General features: G+C 38.0%; 3 protein-coding genes across 6 annotated transcripts in view; all 3 read left to right on the top strand.

The window, feature by feature from the left end:
* VWA5A (von Willebrand factor A domain containing 5A) overlaps positions 1–20,009 on the top strand; it is a 105,889-nt gene that overhangs the window by 27,516 nt on the left and 58,364 nt on the right. The gene's annotated exons all lie outside the window — the stretch shown is intronic.
* On the top strand, positions 8,274–9,233 carry LOC102540741 (olfactory receptor 10G9-like). Its single transcript, XM_015244063.3, has one exon. The coding sequence runs from the start codon at positions 8,301–8,303 to the stop codon at positions 9,204–9,206; it is 906 nt and encodes a 301-aa protein (XP_015099549.1). The 5' UTR covers positions 8,274–8,300; the 3' UTR covers positions 9,207–9,233.
* Positions 15,301–16,233, top strand: LOC102535515 (putative olfactory receptor 10D4). Its single transcript, XM_015244042.2, has one exon. It carries the CDS (start codon positions 15,301–15,303, stop codon positions 16,231–16,233), a length of 933 nt encoding a protein of 310 aa, XP_015099528.2.

The raw sequence follows: 20,009 nt of genomic DNA, 5'->3' as shown, positions 1-20,009 counted from the left end.
AAATTCTATTTCAAAAATGCACATTAATTTTAAATCCTTCAGATTAATGAAGCAGTACAAAATCTCAGCCCCAGGGAACCTGTTGTCATCTTTTCTCTTGCTTCTGGATAAGGGCAGCCCATTTGTCCATCCATCCATCCATCCATCCAACTGTCCATATTTCCATTCAGTAAGGCAGCATATATTATATCTTAAGAGCATAGCCTGTGAAATCAGACCTGGTTTTAAAATCCTAGCCTTTTCACTTTCACTCATTGGTAATCTTGGAAAAGCCATTTCACCCTTCTTTGCCTATTTCTGTAAGTTGGGACAATCATACGGTCTACTTTATGGAGTTGTTGTAAGGATTATATAAATGCACATAATTCACGGTAGCACTCAATAATATTAGCTATTATTTTCAATAAACTATATGTTGTGGTCCTGTATTAGGCAAACTCAGTCACTGCATTTGTGAAGTGACCCTGTAGCTTCCAGTGAGTTGTCCTATAGTGGATCTGACGCCTCCAGGTTTGAAGCGGTGTAACAAAAAGCCTCTATCCCAGGCCTACGGGTGATTGGCATCAGCCACAGTGAAAGGAAGAAACCAGGAAAGGTTGCCTAAGGGGGTGTCAGAGCTCTTCCAGACACTGAAGGGTCATGGAAGGTGTATCTTTCCTAGTGTCACCTGTCCACCAATCTTAGCTCAAATCATTGGTTTACCAACTGGAGCCAAACATCCAAAATGGTGTGTCATCTTCCCAAGGACTCAGGGGGCTACCCAGAATGACTCAGAAGGGTTCAGAAAATGTGGACTAAAATTTGATTTCCAGCTGGACTCCTTAAAGTCAAAAGAACCAAGGCTGCCGGGGTGGCTGCTATCTAGTTCTCCTCCTACACCGTGAATCACTGTGTATCAATAATCTCATTCCTCTCAGTCTTCTTCAGTACCACAAAGGCTACTCATCAGGGAAAACACGTGTTTTGGGGACTGAGCAGTTTCCTAGGTCATGAGACTTTCCTTGTTAAGCCCAGGAGAGTCCAGGGCAAACTAAGATAGGTGGGCACCCTAAATAAGGGTCTAAACCACATAGAGACTAGATAATCTCTCGACACGTAGCTACAGAATCTTTTGTGAAGCAATTTCAGAGGAAATTCTTAGAGATTTCCTACACAATTCGTGGATTACCAACCTTTATTGGCATCCCAGTGCTCAGGGCAAAGTCCAAACCTACTGGCACAACCTGTGCAAACAGAGAGACTCATAATCTGATGTCCACTTATTTCTTAAGCCTCATGTCCTTGTTCTCCAACCAACAAATCTGTTCTGTAGCCATTTTTTCCTAGTTTCTTATACATTTGTCCCTTTAATATGGAATGCCTTTGTTCCACTGATGCCTGAAAAATTTCTGCTCATCTTTCAAGATCTCATTCATGTGTGATTTACTAAGTAGAGCCTAGCCACCCTTTCCCCCAAATGCCCACTCATTCTTTATAGCCCCTGCAGTACATTCACATTTCTGTAATAGGTTTACCAAGCATGTTGAAATTTACCCCTTGGTATGCCTGATTTCCCCCGTTGGACTCTGAGTTCCTACAGGGACTATGCCTCATTTTTCTTTTCATCTCAAGTTCACAGCATACTTTGCACAGAAGGAATCTTATAATTTATTGAATAAATACATTCCTAGACACTTAATCTAAGATAATTATCAGTTAGGTCTTATACCCCAGCTCCCCAAATCATAAGAATTCCAGTACTGAGACCGTCACCACTTATGAGTTACATTATTTTGAACAGGTTTCTTAATATGCCTAGTCTCAGTTTTTCCTTTGTTTAAAAAAAAAATACAAAGAGGAAGTGAGGGAGGTGGAGGAGAGAGAGAGGGAGATAGGGAGAGAGAGAGAGAGGAATTGGTGTAGATTCTTACCAAAAAAAGAAATAGCAATCTCTTCTCCATCAATAAGAATTCACACTTTAAATTGAGTTCTTACATAAGGAAAATAGGTTTTTCTCCTAGCCTCAATTCTCTCCTGTTCTATAAATTTTTCTCTTGTCTGCCTGTTGCCTTGACATCTCAGTCCTCATTCATTTTTATATTATTTTTCTCTCTGCACAGAAATAATCATCTTTTCTCCCCGGGAAGACAGAATACCCCTGGTTTGCCCATGAACAACTAAAACTGCTCCAGTTACGTGGTCCTTACAGTTTAGTCAGCACCACATTATATTAGCAGCATGTAATATATTCATCTGTGTAATGGGAAGAGAAGCAGTTTCCACAAAAAGTCTTGGGGAAAAGGATATTAGTACCCATATACTAGCTTTATCTGGCCGTTTAAATCCTGCGTGAACTAACTAGGCTTCAGGTAGACCCTAAACTCACCTGAGAAGTAAACTGGTCTTTGGTGAACAGAGTATAAAGGTCCTCCCCTCCCCAAACACTTATTTGTAAAGCATAATTTACAAATGACAGGAAGGAGATCTCAGCTGTCTTCCCTGTTCCCAATGCCTCTAACATATTTTTAATAAATATGTGTGTCAGAAGAAGTTCCAGTACTACACCTCTGTCTCCCTTCTGGAGTCTTCTCTGCTGATGAAGACATCGCTACCTGGATGTGAATCGGCCATGAGGCCACGAACTGCTCCTTGACTTGGTTTCTTGCTCTTTGCTGTTTCTTGGGGAAGCTCCTTTTCGAGCTCAGCAGGTTCCCTGATCTCATCCCCTGACACGCCCCTCTTCTTGATTTTGTCACTTTGTTCTGTCTTACACCTCTCTGGGCTCACTCCTCCTCCTCTTAGCCTTTTTGAAAGTAGTTTTGGCAGCAAGTCCCCTACACTTTGACCTGTGGAGACTGGCTTTCTGGCAAGCTGTTTCTTCCTGCCCATAATCCCCACAGGGTAGGGGCTAAGGGCTGACATCACTTCTGCTTCCCCCTCTAGGGGCAATTAACTTGCAAAGAAATAAGTTTCAGTGGGCTTTGTTAACAGCCAAACGTGAACCAAGGCTGTTCAGGAAGTTTACGTAGTCCTTGTAATGACCCTGTGGCGTAGAATCCGCTGGGAGCGTGCACTTGAGCTGGAGTCAGGATCACTCCTTCCATTTCTTTGAGTTTTAGTTTTCTCATCTATAAATTGAAGATAGCATTGCCATACCTACTTACTCCATAAATATATGGGCATGGAGTTTGAATGAACTTTAAAGCCAAAAATGCTACATAAATGCCATGTTAATTACTGTAACAGTGCCCTTTGAATTTAACTCAGGTTGAAAGAGTAACTACTACAACATTGCACTAGGATGGGCAGCACTGTTTAGATATCCAATATGCAAACAGGAGACTAAGCTAGATGGAGTAGGAAAAACTTGGCAATTGCTTAAAAATTGAACACACATAGATTAGAGCCGAACAGCCCTTTAGAGAAATGATTTAGAGCATCCCCTCATTCTGCACTTGGAAAAACTGAGTTCTGTTGAGAACATGGACTTTTCCAAAAATGAAAGGTCATACTGCTTAGTTAGTGAATAAAATTTCACACATGCGCTATGTGATATGTTATATAGAATCACTTAAGTATATAGAGATAATAGAGGAACTTGTAGTTCAAAAATAATGTTGGACAAATGATAGACCAGTAAGTACTCATTAAATTGTTTTTTGTCTTTTAATATGCTTTAATTATTTACTTTAAGCCATTGTTGGTGTGCATGTTTTTTAGACTACAAGTCATTTTATTTTATTACTATTTTTCCTTCCAGTTTTATTGAGATGTAAGTGACATATAGCACTGTGTAAGTTTAAGGTGTATGACATAGTTATGTAACTTTCATACATCATGAAATGATTACCACAATAAGTTTAGTGAACAGCCATCATCTCATATAGATATAAAATTAAAGGACAGAAGACAAACGTATTTTTTTGCATGTGAGATTTTGTATGTGCCCTTTAAGAGTAGGGTATCTCTATCCTACAGCCCTCTAGCTCTCTAGAAAGCAAGAACCTGAGTCTTTAAAGCCAGATGTTCTGGGGGCTCTTCTTTCTGGTGCAATACCCCTGGGCTGTGGAGCCTGATGGGGGGCTCGAACCTGTTGTTCCTTGGGGAGAACCTTAGAGTTGTGATTTTGCTTCCATTTGTGGGTTGCCTATTTGGGATATGGGTCTACACCCTTCTTACCTATCTCACTGTAGTTCCTTCTTTATAGCTTTAGTTGTAGAAAATCTTTCCTGCTCGCCTTCAGGTCACTCTGATCAATAGTAGCTCTGTAGGTAAATGTAATTTTGGTGTGTCCATGGGAGGATGTAAGCTCAGGGTCTTCTTACTGTACCGTCTTGGCAACTCCCCTCTCTTCACTATTTTTATGTCTTTTAAAGAAAGGCCCATCACTACCTCTTGCATTTAATTTTTCAAAGCTAACTTTTTATCACCTATATGACAGGTCCTCTTTTGGATCATAGTTTTTGTGTAACAGTTGAATCTGAAGTGATTTGTCCACTCACAAACTCACAGGATATTACGTTGGTTGATATTACATTTGTTGACTATATTAGTAACATCATGCTGATAGGACCTGGTGAGTGGGAAATAGACTATATCCCAGATGCCTTGCAAATTCATATGTGTAGCATATTATGGGAGAAAACCTATGGAAACAAATAAGATGTCACTTCAGTGACATTTCTGGTAATCTAATTGCCTTGGGATGAGTTTGGCTAGTTCACAAAATCTGGTCCAGCTTTAATAATGTTCAAGAATGTCATCTTACACTGTGTTGAAGGTTCTTTTATTTCATTTTACTTCTGAAGCACCAAATAAATAGTTCAAAGAATCTGTAAGAGGTACTTGTAGAAGGAAATAAGTGTAGCAATAAAAATCCATGGCAGTCCACCACATGGACTGCACACCAATTGTAGACATCCTTCCCCTCATATTTACACACATACAATGTCAGCACTTAATACAATGCAAGCTTATTCCCATGCTAATCCTTTCAGAGGAGTTATTCCAATATATCACCACTGAAATTTCATCCAGATTCAAATCTGGAGTCTCTAAGTGATGTCAATACCACTTCTGGTTTTGAAGTAATCTAACTCTCACCATCATGTGATGTATGGACAAAATAATAAATTTATCATGAACTCATAATAATGGTATGAATGGAGGGGGGAAATTAAAACATGTAAATAAATATATGCCGAAACAATGCAGAAAATACATGTAGGAGGTACCATACTTACTTTGCAAATGGCTAGGAGGTAACAGCTAATATTAATGACTGTCTCCTTCAACATTTTTTCTTATCAAGAAACTCATTATGCTGATTGCCAGTAGGATGAATTAAGCCATCATCACTGCAAAACACAAACATGTGTTGATCTTGCCAAATTAGGTTGCACTCATTTGCTATTACTTTTTTGCCTCTGGATTTAGTTATATGCTGAGGCATTTAATGGAATTACCTAGATTCACTGGGTAAGGAAGAGGGCAGAGTAGAAAATTATTGCCTGATGTGTTAATACAAGTGTTTAGTTGGGAGATAAAAGCCAGGAATTCTACAATGCTGTGTTTTGATGACAAGCCAGACATTTCTCATTGTGCAGTGTGCCTAGAAACTCACACCTTAGAGAGCCCCTCCATATGAAAAGAGGAAAGTCATGGCTTTCCTTCTACCAGTACCTCTTATAGATCCTTTGAACTATTGATCTGGATATAAATGTAAGTAAAGATGTGTAAGACCTCAACAATAGAAGTTGCAGAACATTTTTGAGAAATATATAAAAGTTGCTGAAGAAATGGAGGCTTATAAATTGCTCATGGCTTGGGAGACAATATTTTAAAGATTCCAATTCTCAATTTTTAAAATAGATTCAGTGCAGTTCTAAATACAATCCCAGCATTTTATTCTGTAGATACGTGGCCCTTAGAGTGTCTAATGGGGACTGGGGCCCCAAAATGGCCAAGATAATCTAGAGAGGTAAAAACTAGAAGATTCACAATACCAGGTAGCAAAAATCATTATGAAGGGTTTCCCTAGATTCTCAGGTTTTGTTTATATATTTATTAACTTACTGCTTTGAGATTTCCCACCTTTATTTAGATTTTTAACTCATTTGAAATTAATTTTATTTTAGATATTACATAAGGATGTTATTTTTGACATAATTAGGGACGATAGTTGTAGTTATCTCACTAACTGAAGTGGTGTTTAAGAAATTGATTTAAATTCCCAACTGTTTTGTTTTCTCATAGTATGGTTATTAAGCTCTAGCTTTATTACATGTGATCAAAGAAAATTAGCTGCAAAATTTGTATTTTAAAATGCAATCCAGTAGATTCAATATATCATTTTAGGGGGGTTAGCCTTTGTTTTCTTTAGAGTATCTTTTTTTTAAACATTTTTATTGAGTTATAATCATTTTACAATGTTATGTCAAATTCCAGTGTAGAGCACAACTTTTCAGTTATACATGAACATACTTATATTTATTGTCACATTGATTTCTCTGTGAGCTACCACAAGATCTTGTATATATTTCCCTGTGCTATACAGTATAATCTTGTTTATCTATTCTACATTTTGAAATCCCAGTCTGTCCCTTCCCACCCCCTGCCCCCTTGGCAACCACAAGTTTGTTTCTTTAAAATATCTTTACCTAAATAAATGTAATAAAGACTACCACAGTTATTTCTAAATTCAATGGTAAAAAATTTGGAAATACAGCTGTTTTAAATCACCTTAAAAGATGATGGAGGAGAGAGTGAGATGTTAGATGGAGGTACAAACAGGGGGTGACCATTTATGGATTCTGGGCAATTTTAAGTTGAGAATAAACAGTTGTGAGTTTATCTTCATCAGTGATGAGAGGTCCTGAGGGTCCTGAGTCCTTCTTTTCTTTTAGGTGTAACTGCTAGCTCCAGAAAGACATGACCTCTTCTCAGGAGTGTTCAAATAATGAATGCATAGGGAAATAAATGCATGATTATTAAAAACCTTTCATTAGCCCCTTTCTGTCATTGTTTTTGCTTATCCAGGGAACCTGAAGCCCCAAGAGTATTCCTATTCCCTGAGAAACTAAATCAAATTAAGTTCCTGCCTGTCTAGCTATGTTAGTTTCCTTTCTCTGTCCTTCAACTGGTTGGGTCCTTGAACAAAAATGAATCACTCTTTCTCACCAATCACAGGTATATCTGTTCTTATAGTAGTAACTTGCAAACAGGTGCCTCAGCATAGCATGTAGAAAGTTAAATATTTAGGCAAGGTGCAGGGGGAAACACAGATGAGTTTTATATTGAAAGGAATCACATACTGAAAGGTAGATTTGTCTTCTCCTTGCTTTTCCTTATCAAACTTCCTCAGAAATAAGATACTTGGGGATTGTTAGACTTCCTTCTAAATGTGGTTATCAAGTCTCTGTCTCTCTCTCTGTCTCTCTGTTTCTCTGTCTCTAATTTCTCTCCCTCTCTCTCTCTCTCTCTCTCTCTCTATATATATATATATAAAACATACATATCTGTATATACACAATTAGTAACAGGAACCTACAAGTAGGAGCTAAGTTGCTATAGCATGGACAAGCAAGCAAGTCAAATGTTGATACCTCTGATTGATACTCAGGCTACCTTGCAGTTCACTTGCTAAATATTTTCATACTTCATCCTTCATCTAATTTATATGTGATTTATCCTGGTAATAGTATCCCACTGGTATAGTAGAAATTTTAGAGATATAGTTTTTCCATTTTTTTGAGTTCTAATATCCATATAAGTGATTAAGGTAATTATGTCTCACACACACATTTTTTTTTTTAAAACAAGGCAACAGTTTTCTATGATTCGCTATTATTTACTGAGTACTTATCAAGTGCTAGGCACTTTTCTAAGTTAGGTGCTCCTGAGCCTCAGATGAGATTAGAGGCCAAGGTGACAACTTAATTTCAGCTTTGTGAGACCTGGAGCAGAGGGTCCAGCTGACCTGACCCACAGAAGACGTTAAGATAGTAAATTTGCTTTGTTTTATGCTACTAAGTTAGTAGTATTTATGATACATCAATAGAAATTAACAATGGATTTCTCTTAACTTCTTTTGCATGTATCTGTGTGTGCCTCTGTGTGTGTGTGAGAGAGAGAGAGAGAGAAGATGAAATAATTCTATCACTTTTGTCAAAGAAGGTTTGTAATAAGCAAAGTTGAGTATAACTCTAGATTATCTGCCATGTATGATGCAGTTGTCACATGGACAGTGGGTTCTCAGTTCTCAATTAAATGCTGAGTGCTCTTGATATTCCCATAGAGAGAGGGAACAAAGGCATGGAGAAATGACAAACGTGAGTCTAGTGACAACGTTTATCCTCACCGGCCTTCCCCATGCAGCAGAGCTGGACTCGCTCCTCTTTGGAATCTTCCTGGTGATTTACATCCTCACTGTGGTGGGGAACCTCCTCATCCTGTTGGTAATCACGGTGGATTCCCACCTCCACACCCCCATGTACTACTTCCTGACCAACCTGTCCTTCATTGACATGTGGTTCTCCACGGTCACTGTGCCGAAAATGCTGATGACCTTGGTGTCCCCGGGAGGCAGGGCTATCTCCTTGCACAGCTGCGTGGCCCAGCTCTACTCCTTCCACTTCCTGGGGAGCACTGAATGTTTCCTCTACACAGTCATGTCCTGTGACCGCTACCTGGCCATCAGTTACCCGCTCAGGTATGCCAGCATGATGAGTGGGCGAGCGTGCGCCCTCCTGGCCACAGCCACGTGGCTCAGCGGCTCTCTGCACTCTGCTGTCCAGACCACACTGACATTCTGCTTGCCCTACTGTGGACCCAGCCAGATCCAGCATTACTTCTGCGATGCACCGCCCATCCTCAAACTAGCCTGTGCAGACACCTCCACCAACGAGATGGTGATCTTTGTCAACATCGGAGTAGTGGCCTCAGGCTGCTTTCTCCTGATAGCGCTGTCCTACGTGTCCATCGTCTGCTCCATCCTGAAGATCCGCACCTCGGAGGGGAGACACAGAGCCTTTCAGACCTGTGCCTCCCACTGCATTGTGGTCCTTTGTTTCTTTGTTCCTTGTGTTTTCATTTACCTGAGGCCAGGTTCCAAGGATGCTGTGGATGGGATTGTGGCAGTTTTCTACACTGTCCTGACCCCGCTTCCTGAACCCTGTGGTGTACACCCTGAGGAACAAGGAAGTGAGGAAAGCTCTGTTGATGCTTAAAGACAGAGTAGTGTATTCTCGTAGCAAATAAACCCTGTGATGTAGTTATGCTCATTTCAAATATATAGTAAGATAATTTAGTCAGCAACATGAAATGCATTGTATTTATAGTTCTCAATGTTAAACTTTATCCAGACCACCTCGCAGGAATATCTGTTTGTCTAGTATTTCTGAGGAATTTGAAAAATCATGATTTGATTTTTTTTAACATGAGATTCCAGTTTATTAATTCAGTAAAACCAAAAGTTATATATCAGATTATCTTATATTGGCATAGTTCCTTGCAAGAGTATTCAGTTTGATCTTTTTTTTAATTGAAGAATTATTGACATATAACACTCTTAGTTTTAGCTGCGCAAAATAATGGCTCAGTATTTGTATATATTGTAAAATGATCACCACAGTAAGTCTACTTAACGTCTGTCACTATACATAGTGACATTTTTTTTCTTTTGTGGGAACTTTTAAGATATATTCTTTAACAACTATCAAATATATGAGTATTATTAAATATGGTCACTATGCTGTACATGACATCCCCATGACTTATTTATTTAGTAACTAGAAGTTTTTACATTTTGACCTCCTTCACTCTTGTTGCTCCCCCTTTAGAACTCTGGCGACTAGCACAGTAGCAATTACTACTCTGTTTTCTGTATCTATGAACTTGGTTTTTGTTGTTATAGTTTAGATTCCACATATATGAGTTCATAAGGTATTTGTCTTTTTCTGTCTGACTTATTTCACTTAGCATGATGCCCTCAAGGTCCATCCATGTTGTCACAAAAGGCAGGATTTCCTTTCTTCTCATGGCTTAATAATACCCCATTATTATTATTATTTTTTTGCTTTCTTAAAAAAATTTTTTATTCGTTTACTTTTTTTGGAGGAGGAGGTAATTAGGTTTACTTATTTATATTTACTTTTAGAGGCGGTACTGGGGATTGAGCCCAGGACCTCGTGCATGCTAAGCATGCATTCTACCACTTGAACTATAACCCTCCCATATTGTGTGTGTGTTTGTGTATATATATATATATATATTTCACATATGCTTTATTTGTGCATCCATTAGTGAACACTTAGGTTGTTTCTGTATTTTGGCTATTGTACGCAATACTGCAGTGAGCATACACATGTCCTTTTGAGTTAGTGTTTTTGTTTTCTTCAGCTAAATATCCAGAGGTGGAATTGCTGGATCATATGGTAGTTCTATTTTTGATTTTTTGAGGAATCTCTATACTGTTTTCCATAATGGCTGCACCAATTACTTTCTGACCAATAGGGCCCAAGGGTTCCCTTTTCTCCACATTTTTGCCAGCACTTGTTATGTGTTGTCTCTTTGATAAAAGCCAGCCTAATAGATGTGAAATGACATCTCGTTGTTGTTTTGATTACACCTAAGGAGTATGAGCTCTATCTGCTATGTTAAAACGTGTACAGAAGATGAAAAATGCACCAAATGTCAGTAGTGGTTATCTCTGGCGAGAGAGATTGGAATTTTTTTTTTTTAATTGAAGTACCATCAGTTACGATGTGTCAGTTTCTGGTGTATAGCACAATGTCCCAGTAATGCAGATACGTACATATATTTGTATCCTGAAATTTCTGTTAACTCTCCCGTAGATTTTCTTTTATAGTTTTATATCTGTGCTCATTCCTGTTTTGAACTAATATAAATGGAATCCCACAACAGCATTTTGGCCTAAAAATTGTGTTTAAAACATTGATTTTAATGGCTATAGTTTACTCAGTGTTTTGAGAAGTTCTGTGATATCTAGTTTATAAATAAAACACATTTCTTTCTCTCCCCATTTTTCTCGGTTTCTTCTCTCTTCTTTCACACTAAACAACGATGTGAAAAAGCAGATAACATTTTCCAAGCAATACCTGAGGAGTTTAACAGTTTTTTTCCCATATGTAAGCAGAACTGCTAAGTATATTTTTATACATGGTATGAACTACATATGTGCAGAATTTATGTAGATTGCTGGAAAATAACTGCTGGACCACTGCGTATAATGTATCTGTAACTATATTGAAGGTCTAGTGTTTGTACCAGTTTTCACTTTAAATAGAACAAAGAGCTTTTTTGGTATTCATTCTTGCTAGTACTTGGTATATTTAGATTTCATATTTTTTTTTCTTAATCTTGAAAGTATGAAACTATATCTTATTATAATTTTAATATGCATTTACATGATAACTAGTGGAGCTGAATGTTCTTTGATTTCAATCTTGTTTTCCATTCTCTGAGAAGTCTGTATGTGACTTGCTGATTTTTTGTCTTGATTTTACTTTTTGATTTATATATTTTTCTGTATTACAATTGCCAATATTTTTATTCTCTCTTTAGTTTATGTGTAGTGAATATCTTCTCTCAGTATGTAACTTATCTTTTTCTCTATCTTTATGATGTCTTTTGATAATTCTACCATATTAAAAATAAGAATTTCAGTTTCCTCTTGTACGTTTTAAAGAGAAATTCTTCACTATATCTTGCATTTACTTGTTCAAAGCTAATTTTTTATCACCTATGTGACAGATCCTCTTTTGGGTCATGGTTTTTGTGAAACAGTTTAATCTTTAGTGATCTGTCCACTCACAAACTTACAGGATATTATGCTGACGTTCTGTTTGTCGACTATATTAGTAACATCATCCTGATAGGGCCTAGTGAGTGGGAAATAGAAGACAGCTTATATGACCTGCAAATTCATATGTGTAGCATATTGTGGGAGAAAGACCTATGGAAACAAACACAGTGTCACCTCAGTGACATTTCTGGTGATCTAGTTACTTTGCCTTGGGGTGGTTTTGGCTGGTCCACAGAATCTAGTCCAGTTTTGATGATGTTCAAGAATGACAGGTGACAAATGAATTTTCACAACAGATACTTGTTCACTGAATTAATGATATATTAAGTCTAGGGATAACACTTAATATAAAGAATAATACAATTTTGGGCTACTATGTTACTTGTCTTAGTGACACTTGTGATTTTGCCAGGGACATCAGTTCTGGGAATTTGAAGTGAGGTGATATATACGGAGGCTCATTATGGCTTGTGTCTTCGTAATGTGTGTGTTAATGAGTCATAAGGCTAGTAATATGAGATATATAAACCCCTTAAAGAATTAATTCTTGGAATTTCTTAGATGCAAAGTAAATACTCAATTTGTAGTAAAAGCAATTGAAAAAGGGAAGATTGGGGCACATTACTAATTATAATTTATTTCAGTGCTTGGCTGATTTATGCTAATTCACCACTGCTTTTCATAGAAAAGAAATTGAGATGAGAAGCTGAAACTAATCAAAGCTATATAGTTTTTTTTATATATATATATAAATAAATATATATATATATTCAAAATTCACATACTAAACTGTTTAATATGTGACACAATCCAAAATTATTCATTTTTGACTGGATAGTGATGATTTCAAAATATTCAAAATGTTTCTAATTATACCAATAACTTTTAGGGGGTCTGTAGATACTAGGAGCAAAATTAGAATCTTACCCTGTGGTTCAGGAAACATAAATATCCATGTGATACAGTCTGTTCATCAGTAGTGGGAACAAAATACTGATACATGCAACAACAGAGATGAATCTCTGAAACATTATGTTCAGTGAAGGAAGCCAGGAAAAAGGAAAACATATTTTATGATTCCACTTGTAAGAAATATCCAAAAGGGCAAATTCATAAAGACAGAAAGTAGATTAATGGTTGCCCAGAGCTTGGCAACCAAGTATATCTCAAAAAAGTTGTTTAGAATAGTATAGGAATCATTGCTAGTCAAAAAAATTTAAGCTTTAATCATCTGATTTAATGACCTTAATTTTGAAAAGAAAGCTAATTGAACAAGAAAATGAGAAGTATGTGACTAAACATGTTTACTTTTTAAATTGAGACTTAAATTATTTATTCCATTTTGTTAGAAGTGAACATAAATTTTAAATGCAAAAAGACTGAAATTCAAATCCAAGTTCTGTGATTGACTTTTGGAGTAAACTTCGGTAACTATTTAAACTTTCTAAGCCCGATTTTTATCTTTAAAAAGAAAAAAACATATGCTTATAGGGCTGGTGCCAGGATGAAATAAAGGGGCCTTGAAGAGTTGGGTTAAAAAAAAATAGAGTATTCTCAGTAAGAAGTAATTATTATTTCAAAACCATGGAGATAGAAGACTCTTTGGAATTCCTTAGCATGAAAAAAGACAATTATTATTAGAATGTTGTAAGATTACTTAAGCCATTGTCATTTTGTGCATTTTGTATTATCTCAAAGTGATTTTAGTGATAACGTTTTTTAATAGATCCACGTGCTTGTTCCATTGGGCAGCCAGTAAAAATAATGTGCTCACAGCCCTACCTAAGTCTGCCTTTGTCTGCTCTGATCCTTTCTCTACACAGCATCAGCAGACTGGTTCTTGAAACATAAACTGAAGCAAGTTACAGTAGTTAAAGTAGGCTAAGATAAACATTAGTAGTGATCTTAGATGAAAACAGGGTTTTTAGAAGAGGCTAAATTAATTCAGGCAGTTGAAAAGTGGTAATGGGGGATTATAAAGCTAATTGTAGAAAAAATAGTTTTGTTAACACCAAATGGGATATTGGCCTCTTTAAGTGGTTACTTTCCTCATCCCTAGCTCTGTTTTAAACCCAGTTCTTCCAAGCACAGGGCCAGTGGGCAATTTCAAATATCTCAACCCAATGGATGGCTCCCCACTAGAGGAAAAAACACACCCCAGAGTTTTTGTTAATCAAAGAGATTTAAAAACTGAAAATAACTAAATGCTTTTACATAATTACACTTTAAGAATGAATGAGGCAGAGGCAGTGGGGAGAAAGGAGGAAGGAGGGGAAAGTCTCCAGTCTAATTGTTCCCTCTGTTCTCTTTACTGCCCACTTGTGGGGAGGTTCCCAAAGGAACACCCAAAGCATCTCCTCTCTTGAGAGAACAGATGTCACTCCTTTGCTCAGGGACCAGAGGCATTATCGGGTCTAGATCTTCAGGCCTGGGTGACTGAGTCTGGCAAAGAAGGATGTTCACCTTTTCTGGTTTCATAGCCTGGCCCTCATGTTCCACAGCATCTTAAAGGAAAGAGGAGGGTGGTTGTGAAGCCTGGTTTTCGGCCCAGGTTCACTGTTTCCGTCCATCTGTAGCTGTCTTCTCTCTAGAGCACTTTCTTCTCCTCATCTGATGGGTTGTGTGCACTAGAGGCAGGTGAGGAGACCAGGGGAATTGGCTCTATTTGTGTACTGACTTAACTGATCCTTGGATTTTTCTTAAGATATTCCCTGTTTGACCTTTAAAACCTGAGTGGTGATTGCATACATTTAGTCATATTGCAGACGTAAGTTCTATTGAGAGACTAAATTTTACATTGAAAGTGGATAGTTGTTTTAATATTGGCAATTGCGTGCTCCTTTTTTCTACCTTAAATATTATTGTTTCCATCCTCTTTTGCTGTATTCCCACTAGACAATGATCAGTTTTCAGTTTTTCCAGCTGATTATGGAGAAAGCATTTATATGAATCATTCACATCAGTCATTCAAATCAATTCCAAACTTCTGCAGGTCAGCCTAAGAAATACTTTATAAAATCAGAATATTTGTATCTTGAGTGAATTTTTGAACAAGGGTAGGTAGGAGCAGGTGTTACATTAGGGACTTTGTATACATTAAAAAGCGTTAATACTCACAAGAACTGTAAGATATTGCCATACTATGTCTACAGATGCAGAGGGGGTTTGGAGATGTTTTAAGTTGTCCAAGGTCACAGAGTGGGAAGCAGATTCGGCTTTTAAACTCAGGTGTATCCAAGTGTAGGTTTCATTCTCTGCCCTCTGTCCTGTCCTGCCTCTCATGTTCTTTCTTGTCCTTCTGAGGAATCAGATGACAAATAAATGACTTAATGTTGCACATTAATTAGTGACAACTGGACTGACTTCCATTTAGAAGTTCTTTGCAGTGTATAGATATTATCACACTCCAGTGGGTGCTATGAAGTCATTAGTGTTTTGGGAAAAGCTCCTCTCAGCGAGGCCATTATTTGATCTTCCAGGTGGGACTAGACGTGAAGATGAGGAATGACACTCCAGTAACTGAGTTCGTCCTCACAGGAATCCCTCACACAAACGGGCTGGAAAATGTGCTCTTTGTCTTGTTTCTTGCCTTCTACTTGCTCACTCTTCTGGGGAACCTGCTCATTCTTCTGGCCGTCCTCACTTCCGCCATCCTCCACACCCCCATGTACTTCTTCCTGGGAAACCTGTCAGTGTTTGACATATTTTTCCCTTCAGTGAGTTCCCCCAAGATGATGCTCTACCTAATGGGGCAAAGCAGGACCATCTCCTTCCAGGGCTGTGCCTCCCAGCTCTTCTTTTACCACTTCCTGGGTTGCACTGAGTGTTTCCTCTACACCACGATGGCCTACGACCGCTTTGCTGCCATCTGTCACCCCCTGCGGTACACAGTCATCATGAACTACAGGGTGTGCGCCATCATGACTCTAGGCACCTGGATGGGGAGCTGTGTGCATGCATCTGCCCTCACTTTCCTCATCTTTAAGTTGCCCTACTGTGGCCCCAACAAGGTGGACAGTTTCTTCTGTGATATCCCGGTGGTGCTGCCCCTGGCCTGTGCAGACACCTCTCTAGTGCAGGCGGTGAGCTTCACCAATGTAGGTGTCGTGGCCCTCGTGTGTTTCCTCCTTATCCTCACTTCCTACACTCGCATGGTGGTCGCTGTACTGAAAATCAACTCCTCACAGGGCAGGCGCAAAGCCTTCTCAGCCTGCAGCGCCCACCTGGCTTCTGTCCTGCTCTTCTACGGACCAGTGGTCCTCATTTATCTCTGGCCTGCCTCCAGCCCAAGGCTGGGCTCTGTGGTTCTGGTGTTGAACAATATTGTCACCCCTTCCCTGAATCCTTTGATACACAGCTTGAGAAACAAGGATGTGAAGGTGGCTCTGAGAAAAGCCCTAATCCAAGGGGTACATGCTTGTGGAGCGTAAGCTTTTTCATCATTATCTGTCCTTACAACTTTGTCTTGTACTTACCCGGGGCATCCAGTCTCTTAGAGTCGGTGTGACCGCTAAGTGGGATTTGGAACAAGTAGGTGAGGTTGAATAGATTCTGGTGTGGTTAACCTGTATACATATATAAAAATCTGTATTCAACAAAATCTTTTATGGTGCTCACCATGTACTAGTCACTATTCTATGCACTTTACAAATACTGGCATATGTTACTATAATTATCCTATGCAGTAGATATTATTATTATCCCGATGTACTGAGACAGATATTAAGGCACTGAGACATTAAGACACTTGGACAGCATCACAGAGAGAGAAAGTTGCAGAGCTAGGGCGTGAATAAAAGGGTCTTCACTTTGTACTAATGCTGCCTCTGTATTGTAAGGATTACAGCATAAATACTTACATCTTCCAGGAACTTCTCTTCGGTTTACAGAGTGTTCTCCAATTTGCGAAAAAAGTCTGTGGTCTGTTAAATTTGTTCCACTAATTTCTATCATTTTTTAGTCTATATTTTGATGAATGTCATGTATTTGGGTCTGATATAAAGAAATCCAGTTACATTTCAGAGGCCAGGTGATATCCATATATCTACTTACATATATTTTCATAGACCTTCCACTCTCTTGTGAATATATTTGCTCTTTATGACAGTGGTTTCAATTCTGTAATAATGATTGCAGATTTCCTTTCATTAAGTCAAAGACTGAGTTTGAATTCCAGAATTCCTGGACCTTCAAAAATAACAATCTTTTTTCTCATATTAATAAATAGGTTTGAAGAAAATAGGAAAACTGTCAAAAAGTACAGTGAATAGAAATTAATTACATTAATCCTAGTACCCAAAGATAACCACCATTAACATTTTGGCATTTCTCCTTTCTTACTAGTGACTAAATTGGAACTAAAGTTTCTGATTTCCTGTCCATGACTATTTCATCTGTATCTGTTCTCACCTTTGTGTCTACGTTTATATCGTCTGTACACCTATCTATATGTGTATATTTGTACAGTTGTCATATAATCTTATTTTAATTGTGTATTAAGTATTTTTATCATAACATTTTGTGTATATTTCCCTGTGCTATACAGTGTAATCTTGTTTATCTATTCTACAATTTTGAAATCCCAGTCTATCCCTTCTCACCCTCTGCCCCCCTGGTAACCACAAGTCTGTATTCTCTGTCCATGAGTCTATTTCTGTCCTGTATTTATGCTTTGTTTTTGTTTGTTTGTTTGTTTTTGTTTTTTAGATTCCACATATGAGCGATCTCATATGGTATTTTTCTTTCTCTTTCTGGCTTACTTCACTTAGAATGACATTCTCTAGGAGCATCCATGTTGCTGCAAATGGCGTTATGTTGTCAGTTTTTATGGCTGGGTAGTATTCTATTGTATAAATATACATCTTCTTTATCCAGTCACCTGTTGATGGACATTTAGGCTGTTTCCATGTTTTGGCTATTGTAAATAGTGCTGCTATGAACATTGGGGTGCAGGTGTCATCCTGAAGTAGATTTCCTTCTGGATACAAGCCCAGGAGTGGGATTCCTGGGTCATATGGTGAGTCTGTCTATTCCTAGTCTTTTGAGGAATCTCCACACTGTTTTCCACAGTGGCTGCACCAAACTGCATTCCCACCAGCAGTGTAGGAGGGTTCCCCTTTCTCCACAGCCTCTCCAGCATTTGTCATTTGTGGATTTTTGAATGACGGCCATTCTGACTGGTGTGAGGTGATACCTCATTGTAGTTTTGATTTGCATTTCTCTGATAATTAGTGATATTGAGCATTTTTTCATGTGCTTTTTGATCATTTGTATGTCTTCCTTGGAGAATTGCTTGTTTAGGTCTTCTACCCATTTTTGGATTGGGTTGTTTATTTTTTTCTTATTGAGTCGTATGAGCTGCTTATATATTCTGGAGATCAAGCCTTTGTCGGTTTCACTTGCAAAAATTTTCTCCCATTCCGTAGGTTTTCTTCTTGTTTTACTTCTGGTTTCCTTTGCTCTGCAGAAGCTTGTAAGTGTCATTAGGTCCCATTTGTTTATTCTTGCTTTTATTTCTTCTAGGAGAAAATTTTTGAAATGTATGTCAGATAATGTTTTGCCTATGTTTTCCTCTAGGATGTTTATTGTATCTTGTCTTATGTTTAAGTCTTTGATCCATTTTGAGTTGATTTTTGTATATGGTGTAAGGGAGTATTGTAGCTTCATTGTTTTACATGCTGCTGTCCAGTTTTCCCAACACCATTTGCTGAAGAGACTGTCTTTATTCCGTTGTACATTCTTGCCTCCTTTGTCGAAGATGAGTTGACCAAAAGTTTGTGGGTTCATTTCTGGGCTCTCTATTCTGTTCCATTGGTCCATATGTCTGTTTTGGTACCAATACCATGCTGTCTTGATGACTGTAGCTCTATAGTATTGTCTGAAGTCTGGGAGAGTTATTCCTCCAGCCTCTTTCTTTCTCTTCAGTAATGCTTTAGCAATTCTAGGTCTTTGATGGTTCCATATAAATTTTATTATGATTTGTTCTAGTTCTGTGAAATATGTCCTGGGTAATTGGATAGGGATTGCATTAAATCTGTAGATTGCCTTGGGCAGTGTGAGCATTTTAACAATATTGATTCTTCCAATCCAAGAGCATGGAATATCTTTCCATTTTTTAAAGTCTTCTTTAATTTCCTTCATCAATGGTTTATAGTTTTCTGTGTATAATTCTTTTACCTCCTTGGTTAGATTTATTCCCAGATATTTTATTACTTTGGGTGCTATTTTAAAGGGGATTGTTTCTTTCTTTTTCTGTTGATTTATCGTTAGTGTAAAGAAATGCAACTGATTTTTGAATGTTAATTTTGTAACCTGCTACTTTGCTGAATTCTTCAATCAGCTCTAGTAGCTTTTGTGTGGACCTTTTAGGGTTTTCTATATATAGTAGCATGTCGTCAGCATATAATGACACTTTTACCTCTTCTTTTCCAATTTGGATCCCTTTTATTTCTTTCTCTTGCCTGATTGCTGTGGCTAGGACTTCCAGGACTATGTTGAACAGGAGTGGTGATAGTGGGCATCCTTGTCTTGTCCCAGATTTTAGTGGGAAGCTTTTGAGTTTTTCACCGTTGAGAACTATGCTGGCTGTAGGTTTGTCATATATAGCTTTTATAATGTTGAGATAGGTTCCCTCTATACCCACTTTGGCGAGAGTTTTTATCATAAATGGATGTTGAATTTTATCAAATGCTTTTTCTGCATCGATTGAGATGATCATGTGGTTTTTGTCCTTTCTCTTGTTGATGTGATGTATTACATTGATTGATTTGCGTATGTTGAACCAGCCTTGTGTCCCTGGGATGAATCCCACTTGGTCATGATGTATAATCTTTTTTATGTGTTGTTGGATTCTATTTGCTAAAATTTTGGTGAGGATTTTGGCGTCTATGTTCACCAGTGATATTGGCCTATAATTCTCTTTTTTTGTAGTGTCTTTGCCTGGTTTTGGTATCAGGGTGATGGTGGCTTCATAGAATGAGTTTGGGAGTATTCCCTCCTTTTCAATCGTCTGGAAGAGTTTGAGAAGGACTGGTATGAGTTCTTCTTTGTATGTTTGGTAGAATTCCCCGGTGAAGCCATCCGGTCCTGGACTTTTATTTGTAGGGAGGTTTTTAATTGCTATTTCTATTTCCTTTCTAGTGATGGGATTGTTCAAGTGTTCAGTTTCTTCTTGATTCAGTTTTGGTGGACAGTATGTTTCCAGAAA

This window comes from Vicugna pacos, chromosome 33, assembly GCF_048564905.1.
Source record: "Vicugna pacos chromosome 33, VicPac4, whole genome shotgun sequence".
NCBI lineage: Eukaryota > Metazoa > Chordata > Mammalia > Artiodactyla > Camelidae > Vicugna > Vicugna pacos.
Note: the sequence above shows the minus strand (reverse complement) of the source record. Positions and strands in the feature narration are given on the sequence as shown.